This window comes from Diplotaxodon limnothrissa, linkage group LG5 (genome assembly GCF_057381915.1).
Source record: "Diplotaxodon limnothrissa isolate DT_005_m linkage group LG5, D_limnothrissa_male_GT1.1, whole genome shotgun sequence".
NCBI classification, from domain to species: Eukaryota; Metazoa; Chordata; class Actinopteri; order Cichliformes; family Cichlidae; genus Diplotaxodon; species Diplotaxodon limnothrissa.
The window spans coordinates 32,022,068-32,036,847 of record NC_140600.1 but is presented as its reverse complement, the minus strand read 5'-3'; the positions used below and the strand labels follow the sequence as shown (position 1 = coordinate 32,036,847).

General features: G+C 38.4%; 1 protein-coding gene across 1 annotated transcript in view; it reads right to left on the bottom strand.

The window, feature by feature from the left end:
• The window catches only part of igsf21a (immunoglobin superfamily, member 21a), a 203,676-nt gene that overhangs the window by 19,724 nt on the left and 169,172 nt on the right, over positions 1 to 14,780 (bottom strand). Inside the window, exons 5-6 of the mRNA XM_085354552.1 lie at positions 13,429 to 13,544; positions 882 to 1,362 (exon numbers count right to left, since the gene is read on the bottom strand). Coding sequence (XP_085210678.1) covers positions 882 to 1,362; positions 13,429 to 13,544 — 597 coding nt within the window. The remainder of the gene's footprint in view (positions 1 to 881; positions 1,363 to 13,428; positions 13,545 to 14,780) is intronic.

The window sequence follows — 14,780 nt, the reverse complement described above, 5'->3', positions numbered from 1 at the left end:
CTGTTTATCATGTTACGACTGCTGGCTTCTATCCAGGACTGTGATGCCAACGTACTGCCTTTGAAGTGTTAATTGGATATGCTGGATGCCATCTTTGTTTTTGGAATAAAAAAAACCCCCAAAAACAAAATTTTTAAAGTCAGAGTATGTGTGTCTCTCTCTTCGATCAGATGCTATTAAAACTTAATGCTAAGTTTTCCCATAAAGTGTGACTCCTGTTCTCTGAAATCAGTATTTGTGTAGCTATTCCATCTCCTTTGATCGTTTGCAGATGAACAAACAATAATAATCCTAATGCCACTGCGTTTTTCTCCTTCTGATGAAACGGCAAAATTAAGACACTATGTCTCTGACACACTAAAGCATATTACTGAAGAGCTTAAAGGAGGTTTTCACTGAGGTTCGAAGAAGTGGAGCATCTCTGTGAGTGCCTTTCCTATAATAAAACGTTGGTCAGTGTGTCTAAATTCTCATCTGACTTCTCTAATTCAGGCTGACTTTTTCAATAACGCTCCTGAGTTAACTCAATCTAGCAACAGACAGCTCGATGAATTGCTCTGTCATTCACTGTGAGTTTTGCATTCAGTGTTAAACTTGCAATCTGCTCAGCTGTAACACAATTAAGCAGCATCAAATGAAAATCAGTGTTGTTCTGAGTACATTTGCAACGAAGACATAAGGAGGCCCAGTCGGTCTCCAAGTGCGGCAACGGGATACGAGGAGACAGCAGGAGATTAAAAGAAAAAAGAAATGAGAAACGAGTGTATGTCTTGCGGTTTTTTGGGTGGCTGGGAAGTGGAAAAGCGGACAGATGAGCAAAAGGTCTGTGTGGGAATGAGTACAGCATGCAAAAGCAATGAGTTGGACAGCATCCTACTCACCTAGAGTGACCTCTGTCTGCATAGGCATGGACAGTGCTGGATGCTTCACTTCGCAGCTGAACAGGGCATCATTATCTAACTGGGGGTTGAGGGTCCAAGTAAGTCGGGCCTGCACCACCACAGAGCCATCACTCTGGGGGATGTGAGTGTGGCTAAAGTAGTAGAGTGGGTCTGTGCTGTGCACCCAGCGGGGGAACTCCCGGCTCACTACTGTCTCTGGAATGACCTCTGTTGCAGGGCTGGGTTCGTAGGCCTGTTGTCCATGAGTGTGGACACGTTGGGGGCTCTCTGTGTACAAGCGGGGCGATCGTCCTTCGGGATCCAAGAGGGAGAGGGACCGCTGTAACTTAGTGTCATCAAGGTCCCTGCTGATCAGTGGCCTGGCTCCTCTCACCCCTGCTGAGCTGCTCCCCTGGTCGTTGGCGGACGGTAGAGTGTAGGAGATCACCTCTATCAGCTCACCATCTCGTTTAAAGTATACCTTTAGGCAGAGAGGCGTTGAAAGAGAAAAACAGATGGAGTTGAGAGGAAAAAAGAAAAAAAAATGACATATTTAACTAGATACTTTATCTTTACCAGAAGAGTACACACAAATGCATGACTTCAATTTTGCCCTAATAGAATATGTGGTCAGGAGGTATCACAAGCTGCGCGGTAAACACAATATTGACATATTAATTTCAACACTGATTCTCATTTTAGTTCTATTTTGGTGCCAACAACTACTGAGCGCAATATCTGTCGTTTCACCTGCTTAATGCAGCTGAATGGTTACAGCCTATTGCTTACGCTGTCTTTTGGCTGTTGGCTGGGATGGCAGCATACAGTGGGATTAATAGATCGGCAGGAAAGATTAAGAACAGAGAGCCCACACAGTAAATTTTGTTTTGCCACAGAGCCATTACACTCAGTATAGAATGTGAAAATATTCAGTTTTTGTTCTCTGTGTTTTATCATCATAACAGCACCACTCACATTCTTATTTCTTTCCTTTCTTAATTGTTAAACATATAGAATAATGGCGTTTTAATTTGAGAATTGTCTCATTCCCTATTTCATTCTGCAGTAGCTAGTGCTGCAGTCAGGGATTTCCCTGAATATTACAAGTGTTTCCTTAGCATTTCATGCATCACATAATTTCTCCAGCTGCCTTATCTCTCAATAGAGAATTCATACTCCCATTTCTGCACATAACCTCCAGATATTAGCATTGAAACAAGGTTGTGTAGTTACAGCCTGTGGTATTTTTTGTGCTGTTAATGAACAGAAATTTTAATCCGCAGCTCTTTGGGGAACCTTTGGTCATTTGAATTTAGTTTTTTCAAAGTATTATTTGTAGTTCTACAGTTCATTGCTTAGTATGTAAATTTTTATTATATTTGCAATAGGGAACTTTACATTTTATGACTCTTCCAGCAAAAAGAACGATTTACATTTAAAGTGACAGCACAGCACTGGATGTTTTCCATCCCCAACAACAAGAAGAACATCATCAACATCGGGGTAAAGGTCAGTTCTAAATTACCAGTATATCCCAATGTGAAACTACCACAAATGTTTCCAGGTAATCATCACACTTCTTGAAGTTTGCTTTAATAGGTTACTAATATGTAATTAAAAAGAAATAGTGTTGCAATTTGCAGTCCTGGGTCATGTTATTACCACACATTAGTCTTATAGGCATATTTTATTTCCACCTAATTACCACCAGTTTCTGACCTGTTATTATTACCTGTTGTTATTAAATAAACTTTAATGTAATACTACTCAGCACCACTGTTGATACAAGACAATTACTTGGATTTTTGGCAATAATTTGTTACTTCCATCTTATTACCTTCTTGTTTCCTTTTTAATATGACATTATTATCAAAATGCAACAGAAAGTGCTTCCTAACACTATAGTAATTAGTACAAAAGTAAAGCATTTCAAATGTCATATTGAAATATTTACACTTAGTGGACAGCTTTACCCTTTTGAGTCACATTCACTGTTACATCAATGTTAATTGTAATATGAATATTATTGACAAGGCTGCCTCCGTGGGCCCTGCTGCTACTGGACACACAATATCATTATGAGCTGTGTTGTGCTGCAGGGGATTTTTGTGTTATTTATAGCTTACTCATAAAACTTTCTAATGCACAGCAGATGTTGCTCAAACCTGCACAACACCTACAGTACAGAGATACAACAAATTTTCTCTCCAAAGTTTGCTTACTTTCGGTTGTTGTAGTGATTGGCACTTTTTCCTCCACCAAATTTTTCTACCAGTCTACCTCATGTGACAGCTTAAAATTCAATAGCACAATGGGAAGTGAAAACATCAACCTTATCCACAATGACCCTATTGCATCTGCTGCTAATTCCTACAGCTACTCAACAACTTGCGTAGAGAAGAAGCTTTTGTCAATGTGTACTGCAGCACCTCATTAATTATCACAGCAGGTGGAGGGAGAGCAGTGCGGATTAGAAAGATCTATGCACCTGTTCTCGAGCTTTTGTTGGACAAAATGGTGTGGGTACACAATAACACCTGTGTTGGCTATAGATTGGTATAATAGGGAATGAATTCAGTAAGCCTAGATAACTGATTTGTTTCCGTAAACATTAACAGACAAGTTCATTTATAGCCATAAAAGAAATATTGATTAAATGTCTGAATGACTTAACAGGGTGCACTGAGCCCTGTGTTACGTCAGCTCTCAACATGTTGGAAATAATACATTATTGAGGTGTTACTTCCAGCAAAATATCAAGAATAAGTTTTTTGTCACCTGTCTGGTTTAGTTAAAAGAAAAGGAATAAATGGATGTTTTATCAAAGACATGAATAAAATGAATGACACAAATGTAGCTGCAGGGAGAAACTAAAGTTCTATTTCTGTTTCATTATTCTGCAGTTCTGCTCCTTTCCTCTCCCATTAACAGATCGTATGTACAGTGGGACATGGATATGGAAACACTTTAGACAGCGATATAAATAGACATATTCGATATGAAAGTCTTCGAAGAGGAGTTGAGTGACACAAGTCTTTTTAGATTATTTGTTGTGCTGTCTAAATGATTACAGACTAGTCATATTTATTGTGACAATAATTTTTCTCAGTGTTAAACAGTATTACCATCATCAATTTTGAGACATTTTCCACTTGATACTACTTCTGCATTACTTGTGCCTGATTTGCTGAGCCATACTTTGTGGATATTAAATGCAAATTAGTAGAATGCGTAAGCTTTAAAAACATTCTGTCTTATACCAATATTTGTGAGACGTTATTGAATATTTCAAGCTCAGAATGCTAACTTGTAAGACATCATATGCTGAACAAATTGGATTTAGGATTAAAATAATCTGTAAGAGTGGAATAAAGTTTTCCAAAGCCAATATTTAACATCTTGTAAACTGTTCTCTGAAATGATTGCATGATTCGTGCTGCAACAAAATAAGTTAACAGGACCCTGTGTCCTTGTAAATATTAATTTGAACCAACTAATTCATCCTAAAAATCTATGCACAATTAAGGACACATCTGCCATCGCTGCTGTCTTGGTCTGTTTTTCTTTAAGCTACCTACTAATTTGCTAAAAATCCCATTTCCCACATTTCCTTGTTTGACAGGCAGAGATAATGGAAAGCACATCACTTCTTTCATTCTGTACAAATGAGAGAGCAAACACTGATTAATTTTCTACATGTGATTATAAAGCAGCCAAAATAACACTGAGGATGTCTCTCATTGTGATGCATGCCTCCAAAAGATGATAATGCTTCACAAAGTGACATGGGCACTTTTGTCGGATATGACTTTAGAAGAATCACCTTTTTGGATATTATGCGTTCTGATGAATGCACTTGTTTTTCTTATTGATCAATTCTGATCTTTTATGATGGGTTGATTTCCAAACATGTTGTGGGAAAAGATAAAAAGTACATCTGTAGTATCATGTAGGAGATTAGGTGCATTATATAGTCTGTAGTCATGACAGTGGCTTATGCCATACATTTTGCATTTTGCTGCCCCAGGACCTGGACTGGAATGTTCACTCTCATGTAAAAGAGGATTTTTGAGGGCCTTTGGCATTGCGGCTCTATTATTCTCTTACAGTGCTATTGCACGGAATAAAGTGATTATCAATCATGGCTCTGTTATAAATCCCAAAATACTTCATAGTTCAATATGTGCAAACAATGAAACCAGACACAAACCACTTACTTCATTCTAAAATGAATTAACCCAGAAAAAAAGAGATATGCAATTCTAAGCCCATATACAATGCCAAGGCAGTAATGAGTGGCATAAGAAGGGTTTTGCATTCCCTTGTGAATAGACTATGATGAGAGCACCTGCACTCTGTTCACTGCCAAAATGCCCCCACCTCACCAACATCATGAATTCAAAACCTTTTCAAAAATGTAACAATAATGCATTGGTCCATATACACCTTCATGTTGCTGCAATTAATCATGGCAGTGTCAAAAGGACAAGCCAGTAATTTTCATAGTGACAGAATGATTCAACGGGAGAGCAGAAGCAAGAGAAACAGGGAGAGAAAGAGCACAGAGGCAACGAGAGAGATCCTGGCCATGGCTTAATCAGCTTTCCTTCTTATTAACTGTCATTATCTTTCTTCTTTTCAATCAGTGCTTGCTTGTGCTCTGAGGATGTTCTAATAGTGGCACTGGGAAGCTATTATTGATATGCCACCAGCTTGCCTCAGCGCTTCAGATGCAGACAGATCTTGAAACATAATGGGTGACACTTTTAACTCATGCGTCCATTATATTCAGCCCTCTCAAAGCTGCAGTAGGGAATTTGTTGTGTTGGGTGTCTCCAGAAAGTGGTGAGAAGAAACAGGTTTTTAAAAAGGATGAACTTCCAGACACTGGAGATACTTCAAGGAGTAAAATGTGTGCAATATATGAAAATATGGTGGACCTAGTTTATAAATGTAAAGTACAGAACATACACTACACATTGTAGCGCACTTGCCTAGCATTGCTGATAGGTCTGATAGGGTAATATATATTCTAATACAGCCATGCAAGTAAACTGCTTCTATCACCTAAACACTTAAACTAGCATAGTCTACTTTTTACAGAAAAGAAAAAAGTTTAACATTACTGGTTGACCACATTTGCATATTTTCTCAGTTCTAATTTGACAATTAAAGAACCAATAAAAGGGAACATAGTCAGCCAGATGAAGGAACAGTAGGAGCCTTATGAAACTGCCTAGTATAACAAGACTTGCAACAGTATATTGGATGAAGTTCAGCACTTTCAAATTTCTATGCTAAGCCAGAATCATGTATCAGACATTATGCTGGATGCTGAAAGGATGTAAAAGGATGTTGCATAGCAACAGGGACTTTTTCTTTTCTTTAAGAGAGCCAAACAATTTATCAAAGCAAATACAAAGCCATGCCTGTTTAGGACAAAAGACTTTTTGTATTGAATGGCTCATGAGGTTCTTCTACACAGCGATAAGAAGTCCACGCTGAGCTGACATATGGTGCTTGTACCTGTGGTTGGCGCTGAACAGCGGAAAGGCATAATTACATGTGTGCATACTCTGTATTGTAGGGTAAAACAGAGATATGGTAATGTAATGAATTGGGATTCAAAGAATACTGAACAGAAGTATGTCAGAGAAACTTTCAAGGAAGGAGGTTATCCTGCCACAGAAAGAGCTAATCATATGCTTTATAAAAGCCAAACCAGGAAACATGTAAGCCAATCATGGTCATTCACTGCAAGCACACAGTTGAGGTTTTCAGCTGTGTGGTGTTAGACATATCTTTAGTTATGGTAGTAAAGATATAGGCACACTTACTGTTTTTGGAAGTTTAGGTTTAGAAGGAAATGTAATGCATTATTGAATCTTTCACTATATGCTGATCTTTCCTCTTACCTGCTATTCTACTCTCTTTCCTTTTGATGTTGGTTCATTATTTTTTAATCAGTTGTTTATTTTCTCCCATTCAAAAATGCAACTACCAAAATAAAATGAAACAATTTGAAAATACGATGGCTAAAATAAGCTAGTAAACTCTACTGTTTGCTATTGAAGTCTACAGTAGCTGCTTTGCAGCATAATTAGCAGCTCTCATTTTTGTCTTCACTCTGATAGTAACTCTAAGTATTGCTTAGACATAAGAGGAACTGTATGTGATTATTGGCAGCATAAAAAAAGTTTTGATACCTGAGAACATAAAAATTGGAGTGAATTCACATTAAAATAACCTTATCATTAAAATGAGGTTATGCATTTATGATTACAGTGTATCAGCGGCAATGGATGTAAAAATAATGTGAAACTGTGAAATGCTTTTCGCTCATGCTGATGCACTTACAGAGAATCATAACCTATGTTTGCAGTTCTGCTCAGCTTTATGGAGCTGAGATCATTGTTTTAGTTCTATGCCCCTCAACTTCATTGCTAAGGTTCACTTACAGCAGTTTCACTGTGTTGGCCTCTGCTGCTAAAGGAAGCTGTTTCAAGTCTAAAAACTCCCTGTACATTCATTGTGTATGAATGCCAGTGGAACACTTAGCTCTATAACAACTGCAAGCAAATAAGCAAATGTGGAACGACAGCTGTTAAAATTTGGTATTTTTAGCATCTTTGTACTTTCAGTGTTCACCAAGGATATTATGTTATCTCAGTTTTGACAAAGACTGGGTTGAAGACACAAAATACAAGTGTATGTTGTAGCCTGAAAAGCCAGTCAATACAAAATTTGTTTTATTTCAAGTCTATGTGAATATATCTTATTCGGCCCATTCTCCAAGACTAAAGTATTAATAACATTTTTTCCCTTCAAAGACTAAGTGGAAAACATTGTTACAGACCACCATACTTTAGAGTACAAAATGCCAATGAATGATCATATTTACTAGCTGTTACTAATTGCTGGCTCAATCAATTCAGTTGGTTTCTTTGTAAGTTGTGAGTCCCTATTGAGACCAGGCTTGCTATGATATGACATTGAAAATAGAGCTGACAACAGCTCATTTTGCAACAAGCCCCGGGCAGTAGCACCGACAAAGACTAAATGAGTTTCATCAAAAAGCAAATGGAGCTGTTTGAAGTTGCAGCCACATAACTGGGCCAAAGCAGAAACACTCAAGCAAATACTTACAAACCTAATAATGAGGTTTTATTATGCAGCATGACCGTAGACAATAGCATAAATAGAACAAATGGACACTATTTAAATGTCATATTTCTCCTTATGTGTATGCAACATATGAGTTAAAAAACAACACCACAACAAAATGCTATTTCTCCAGTGTAAATTTCCTTTTTCAAACCTTATATCTACCAGCTATAAGTATAGTTTGATTTCAAAACAGGTACTTCTTACTAAGTTTTGTCATGTCATTTGGTACATTTTAAGTGTCAAATATTAAAATAATACATGACAGAACTAAGCATGTGCTACAGCCTTAGCTATCAAATGACATTGAATAAACAAAAAATAGTTCTTCCTTTTTTCTTTTTACCCATTAAAAGCACCACAGTTAAGACTTAGAATTGGATTAAATATAAATTTCAAAGGGCTCAGTGAGACTAGAGTGTGAAAGTCTATTCTTAAAACCTGTCAGAGAACATTGGCAAGGTTTTTGGTTTATTATACGAGTACACAGCAAGTTAGACAGGTCATGATCAGTTCTCCTCTGAGGCAATGTTTCCGTCCAAATTGAAAGTGTTTTCCTTCTCGTGTTCCTTGAATCAGCAGACGTGGCCTTATATCTTACATCACTCTAGTCCAAACACAATATTCGCATATATGGTGCAGAGCTAATTCGCAATACTGAAACTACTGTCTGTACAATATATTTGGTATATTTATTCCTATGCTTTTCTATTTGGAGCAAACAAATCTCATTTTAAATGAATTAACCTTCTTTGGATGGTTTGATATTCTGAGTGTGGAAGCTTTTGGACCCTGTGCCTCCTGTGCTGTTAAGCTTTAATTTAAAGACACTTACCTGGCTTGCTATGGGGCTTACTGCTAATAAATAATTGAAATACTTTTTGTAACTTAGTCAAGTCACTTTTATGATATTTAAATGTGCATGATTTATTGAAACTTATTTTATATTAACAAAACATTTACATCCTTTGCTCATTTATGATCATATCAACAACTCTGCAACCTGCTACCCAAGGGTTGCACAGCTCAAAGACTTTTAGTGGTAATGCATTTTTCTGGTTATTCTGACACCTCATGAATGCCTTATATTCCACCCCATGAGAGCGCTAGGAACATAAAAGGCCCTTCACTCTAAAGTACTCACATCCAGGTGTTTTCACTTAGATGGGCTAATTAAACCCCTTCTCTGGACTGTGAGTTTGAACAAACTGTGCCGGACTAAAGTAAAATCCCCTGTTTCACACATTTGTGGAACAAGTTTAATCTTTGTGTTTTTAAGGGGAAAAAAAACCAACCTGTATGGTGACTTTAACAAACTGCCAGCAAACTGTAGCTCTACTCAGCTTCAAACAGAATGAGTAAGAACGCCTGTGTGGGTGTGCAGGACTAATAAAATCTAATACAATTTTTTTCAGGGTTTGTTGTGGCAAAGGTCCTCAGTGGTAAAATGGAATTGCTTAAAAAAGGTGCTTTGAAAACAAAATTATGTCATCTTTTGGATGCCATTGGATTCAGGTTTCCCCATATGATTAATGTAGGAGCTCCATGACAGCGGTCCCCAACCCCCGGGCCTCGGTGAGTTGAGGCTCAGGTGTGAAATGTATGGTTTTCAGGGTTTTTATCGGTTTTCAGCGTTATTTTGTTATCGTTTTGATCGTTAACTCGGTTTTCCTGGGTCTTTTCACGTGTGTTATGAATAAATCTTCTTTTTTTCAGTACCGGTACTAGTTTTATTTTGTTGTATTTGTCCGCGACACCTCAAAGGCCGGTCCGTGAAAATATTGTCGGGCATAAACCGGTCCGTGGCGCAAAAAAGGTTGGGGACCGCTGCTTTATGATATGTTAGTGTGGAAGGTATAGTGGTCATCAATAGTCAGTTGGAAAGGTTTCTGTGTTTACGGTCTTTCATGTCTAAATCAAGTTCAACCAAATAGCTTGTTACTTTTATGTAAACCTATGATTTTGTCCATTAATGTTATTTTTTGTAGACATGCCAGCAATCATTCTTTCTAAACGTCAAAATATTAATTAGGAACAATGCTGCTTGCTTTTCCCCCAATTTTTTTGATCCAGTCTAAGATAAGGTGCACTGTTTCATGCACATATCCTTTATTGCAGCGTAGTATACTAAGTAGCAGGTTTCCTCTAATACATTGGATCGACAATTACAATATAAACGGGGGAACTTACATGAAGTGTTTTTGGCTGGGCATTGTGTACCTGGAGTCAAGTGTTTTTGCCAGTGCACAAAACCCTATATTTATAGATATAAGTTGTAATGGCAGCTATTACCTTCATGAGTTTTTATTATATGGCGTGCTGCAGGGAGGAGCCTGTTCTAACATTTGAATCCGAGCTTTATTTCGAGCCCCTGATGGCTCTTTCTTGCTTCACATTCGTAAACCCTCACAATACTCTTTCACATGATTCTTCATTAGGTGGTAGACGAGGTTTGTTGTGTCGGTGTCTGTGGTGGGGACCAGTTTGCACAGTACATTTTTCTGCTCTGTGTCAGACTTTTCATTAACTAATAAATTCCATGCTACAGAGGTAACCCCTACTTTAGAAATGAGCTCCTCGATTTGTTCTGGCTGGTCCTTCTGTATTGGTGTGATGACTATTGCAAAATGTCATCTAAAGCAATGAAAAAATATTGTAGTAAACAGTGTGTTTTGCGACAGCATGAAATAAATGATATAATATGAAACGACAGTTGTTTTAATATCTTTTTCCATTATATTTCGTCATATCACACATCCCTAATAGTGATCGATAGTGAAATGAAAAATCACATTGCTTTTTTTTGTTGGTTTAATCTCAATTCAGTGACTAAATCATTCAATTGGTCCATCACTGACAAAGCTAATTAAAAGCAATGTGACTTATCCTTTTTTTCACCAGTGCGTCAGAAAAAAAGGACCCAGCAGTGCTTAGCTTTAATGGCTTTAGGCACCCTGTGAAATCACAACAGGCAAGAACCACAGTAGACATCACACTATCAACCAGGAAGTACCTGAGAGACGGAAATCATGTTCACCTTGTATTCACCTCTCACTGAGCTCATAATTGCTGGAGAAAGGTGCACTGAGGGTCTGGAGTCCATTACCATATACCCATGGACAATGATTAATGACCCAGTGGGAACTAACAGCAAGTGACTGCTCTCAAACAGCGTCCGTAAGCTCATATGCCACCAAACATCTGAGTATATACTTCAGATATTGTAAGACCTTGTTTTGCACTTCAAAGCATTGAGAAAAATGTGACTGTGACTAACACAGATGCATACAGCTGTATGCATCTGTGTTTCTAAATGTGTGTGGATAAGGGTGTACTGTTGTGGTTGTGTGGTCGCAGAAGCAGGGTTTTGAGTAATTGGCCTATGGATTCTTTCTAGTTTTGTATTTTGTATTTAAAGATCGTCTTTGGATACGAATTTAGCTTTCTATTCACACTGTTATTTATTTGTGTTTACATGTCTTCTTTGTATAAGTTCTTTCTGGATTTGTTATTCGTGCCTTTAGGTCTTAGCCTGAGTTCCTGATACACTTACGTTAATTTACTTACTTTGTGTTCCCATCCTTTTCCTTGTCTTTGTATTTGTCTTTTTATCTTTCTCATTTGCCTGTTTGTCATTTGTGTCAAGTTAATCTTGTCCCCCGTGTCTGTTGTTACTCTTATTTCTATTTTATTTTGGCTATTGTTGTTCTCTGGGTTTTGTGTGGAGTTTTTCTTCCTGTCTTATTAGGTTGTCTGTGTTCCCACCTGTTATAGCTCCCCTCGTTATCTTGTGTGTGTATATACTGTCTCCTCTTGTCCTTGTTGCTGTGTGTCACCTTGCCCTATGTTTCCTAAGATTTCTGGTGTCCGGGTTGCTGTTTCTGTTCATTAAATGCTTTCGGACTGTCTGTATTCCATTGAGCTTATGGGATTAAAGTGGAATTTTGAGTTTAATTCCTGTTTCTCAAGTCCTGCATTTGGGTCCACGATCCACAACCTTGACATTAATTATAATAATTATGTGCGAATGAAATAACCTCCATAACATGCAATTACATGAACCGTGTAAATTTGATCTACTCATTTTATTGTCTACATTGCACAACAAACATATTTATGATACTCAGTCACCGGTCAGTTTGCCTTCTGTGGATCTAGAAAGCATATGATAGGGTACCAGGAGAGGAATGGTGAAAGTGTATGAGGAAGTCAGGAGCGGCAAAGAAGTATATGAGGGTGGTAAAGGACGAGTGTGAGGACAGCGAGACAGCGTGGGGTTGGACTGACAGATGGGTTGAAGTTGGGGGTGGAATTACACCAGAGGCTAACTCCAAGCCCTGTCTTTGCAGTGGAGATGGACAGGCTGACAGATGACGTCTCCATGAACAATTATATTCAGAGACAACATTGTAAGCTTTATTTAGAGTAGTGAGAAGCTGAAAGAGAGTCTGGAGAGGTTGTGGTATGTACTGGAGAAAAGAGGAATGAAAGTCAGTAGATGCAAGAAGGAATACACGTGTATGAATGAGCGGGGGAGAGGTGGAAAGGTGAAGATGCAATGAGTAGAAGTGGTGAAAATGGATTTTAAATACCTAGGGTCAACCTTACCAAGAAATAGTTAGCGTACAAAAGATGTGAAGAAGAAAGTGCAGGAAAGGCGGAATTGGTGGAGACGAGTGTGATTTGTTACCGAAGGTCAGCAGCAAGAGTTTCACAAGACATTAGTGAGATCTGCTATGATGTATGGCTTGGAGATGTGGCACTAGCAAAAAGACAGGAGGCTGCAGGTGGCAGAGCTGAAGATTTTCAGTGGGAGTGACCAGGAGGGACAAGATTAGAAATGAGTACATCAGAAGAACGGCTCAGGTTGAGCAGTTTAGAGACAAAGTTAGAGAGGCAATGTTGAGATGATTTAAACAGAGGGAGAGATATAGAGTGGATATACTGGACAAAGGAAGTAAAAAAAATGAAGCTGCCAGGAGGAAGAAAAAATTGGAAGACCACAGAGGAGGTTTCTGAGAGAGGATCTGCAGAGTGCTTGTGTGACAGAAGAGGGTGCAAGGGACAGTATTACATGGAGGAAGATGATTCACGGTGGCGACCCCTAAATTGAGTAGCCAAAAGAAGCTGAAATGAAAGTAATAGCAGCACATATTTTAAATGACTGCAGGAAGATGCCTTCTAAACTCTGATAGTATTATTTAGCAAATAACAGCAAATTTCAGTGGGACGCATATATAAATAGTACTGGTCTGTGCACTGAAAAACAAAAAAACATGCAACAGAGTTTCTGTTTGTCTATAATAAACAACAGGGATCTGTGTGCTGTAAAGGCAAGTCCCAATCGAGCTGGCAGCATGGTACATCTTCAGCAGCAACTCACCGATGGGGCTGGTTTCCCTCCCTTTGCAGTGCAGACAAGAGTCAGATTCTGGGCTTGGTATCGACTGAAAGGGGCTGGAGTGTTTTCTGCCACCACTGATATGTTGTTTGGGGGTGCTGTGAAAGACAAGGGAAAAGATGTGTGAAACAGCATCCTAACACACAACCTGAGAAATTCATAAACACTTACAAAACATCAGTTTTCACTTTCTCTGTGCATTGCAAGAGTTATTTCGTGATGAAATGTCATCTTAGGGTTATATATGTAGGTGGAAACCCTACTGGCAAAACTGACAGCAAGGTAAGAGCATAAAAGGGAAAGCGGATAAAGAGAATTGCAATTCTGTCCAGATATTTAAAACTGACTAAAACAAATGTAGAGACCTACTTTATCTATCTACTATATCTATTTTCAAAAGAAAGCAAAAACCTGCTGTGAGAATCTCAGCTTTAAATGGAAACTGAATGGCGGGGACAATATGTTCGAAACTCCCCAGGGCTCATGCGAGTCGGATAAGGCTGATAAGGTAGAAAATCTCATACATATCATATCACTAACCCTCTATCTGAATCTCTCTAGGGATTCCAGCAAGTATGTCATGGTAGTGTAAAGGGAAAACATGTGAGCAAGACTTCACAGCACTTTAGAGGAGCACAGGGAGGGGAAGGGGGTAATGAATGGAAATCTCACACGTTCCCCAGAAAATCAGCTGTTCAACATGCAGCGCTCTGGTCCTTTTTATGGCAGCTTAAATATGAACGCACATACTTCACAGACCACTGTGTGATGGTTTAAATGAAATATTAACAGATATCTGGTGACAGTCATGGCTACCTACACAAGGACTATCTGACTTTTGATCAGGAATGCAGAGCATCAAAAACAGTTTTCACAACATTTTCTATTTTTCTTTCATGTAATTGTGTTTTTATCTCTGTGAGGGATTTCATGAAACATTGTGCACACATATTTAAAAGTTAGCTGCTCAACAAAATTTGGCAGCAGGACGCTTTAGTAACACATGAACAGGCCTGAGCTCTTATCAGAATAAGAAACATTTTTGTAATGCCTCAAAAACTCTGTGAATGGAGAGAAGAATCTTTTTGAGACAGATAAGGCCGATAAGGCAAAAAGAAAGGTCACGCAGAGATCAGTGGCTTTTTCATGTGCCAGTTTTATGTGTAAATCTATCAAGCAGTTTTAAACAGACATGCCACAGCAATTAATTGATTAAAAGCAGGTGGGAGTTGGTGGGGGATTTAGCTGCTGGCTCGGGTGCCTCTGTGTTTCCACACCTCTTAATTGCTTATTGATGGAATTCATATGGTTGTAAATTAACCTTAGAACACTCC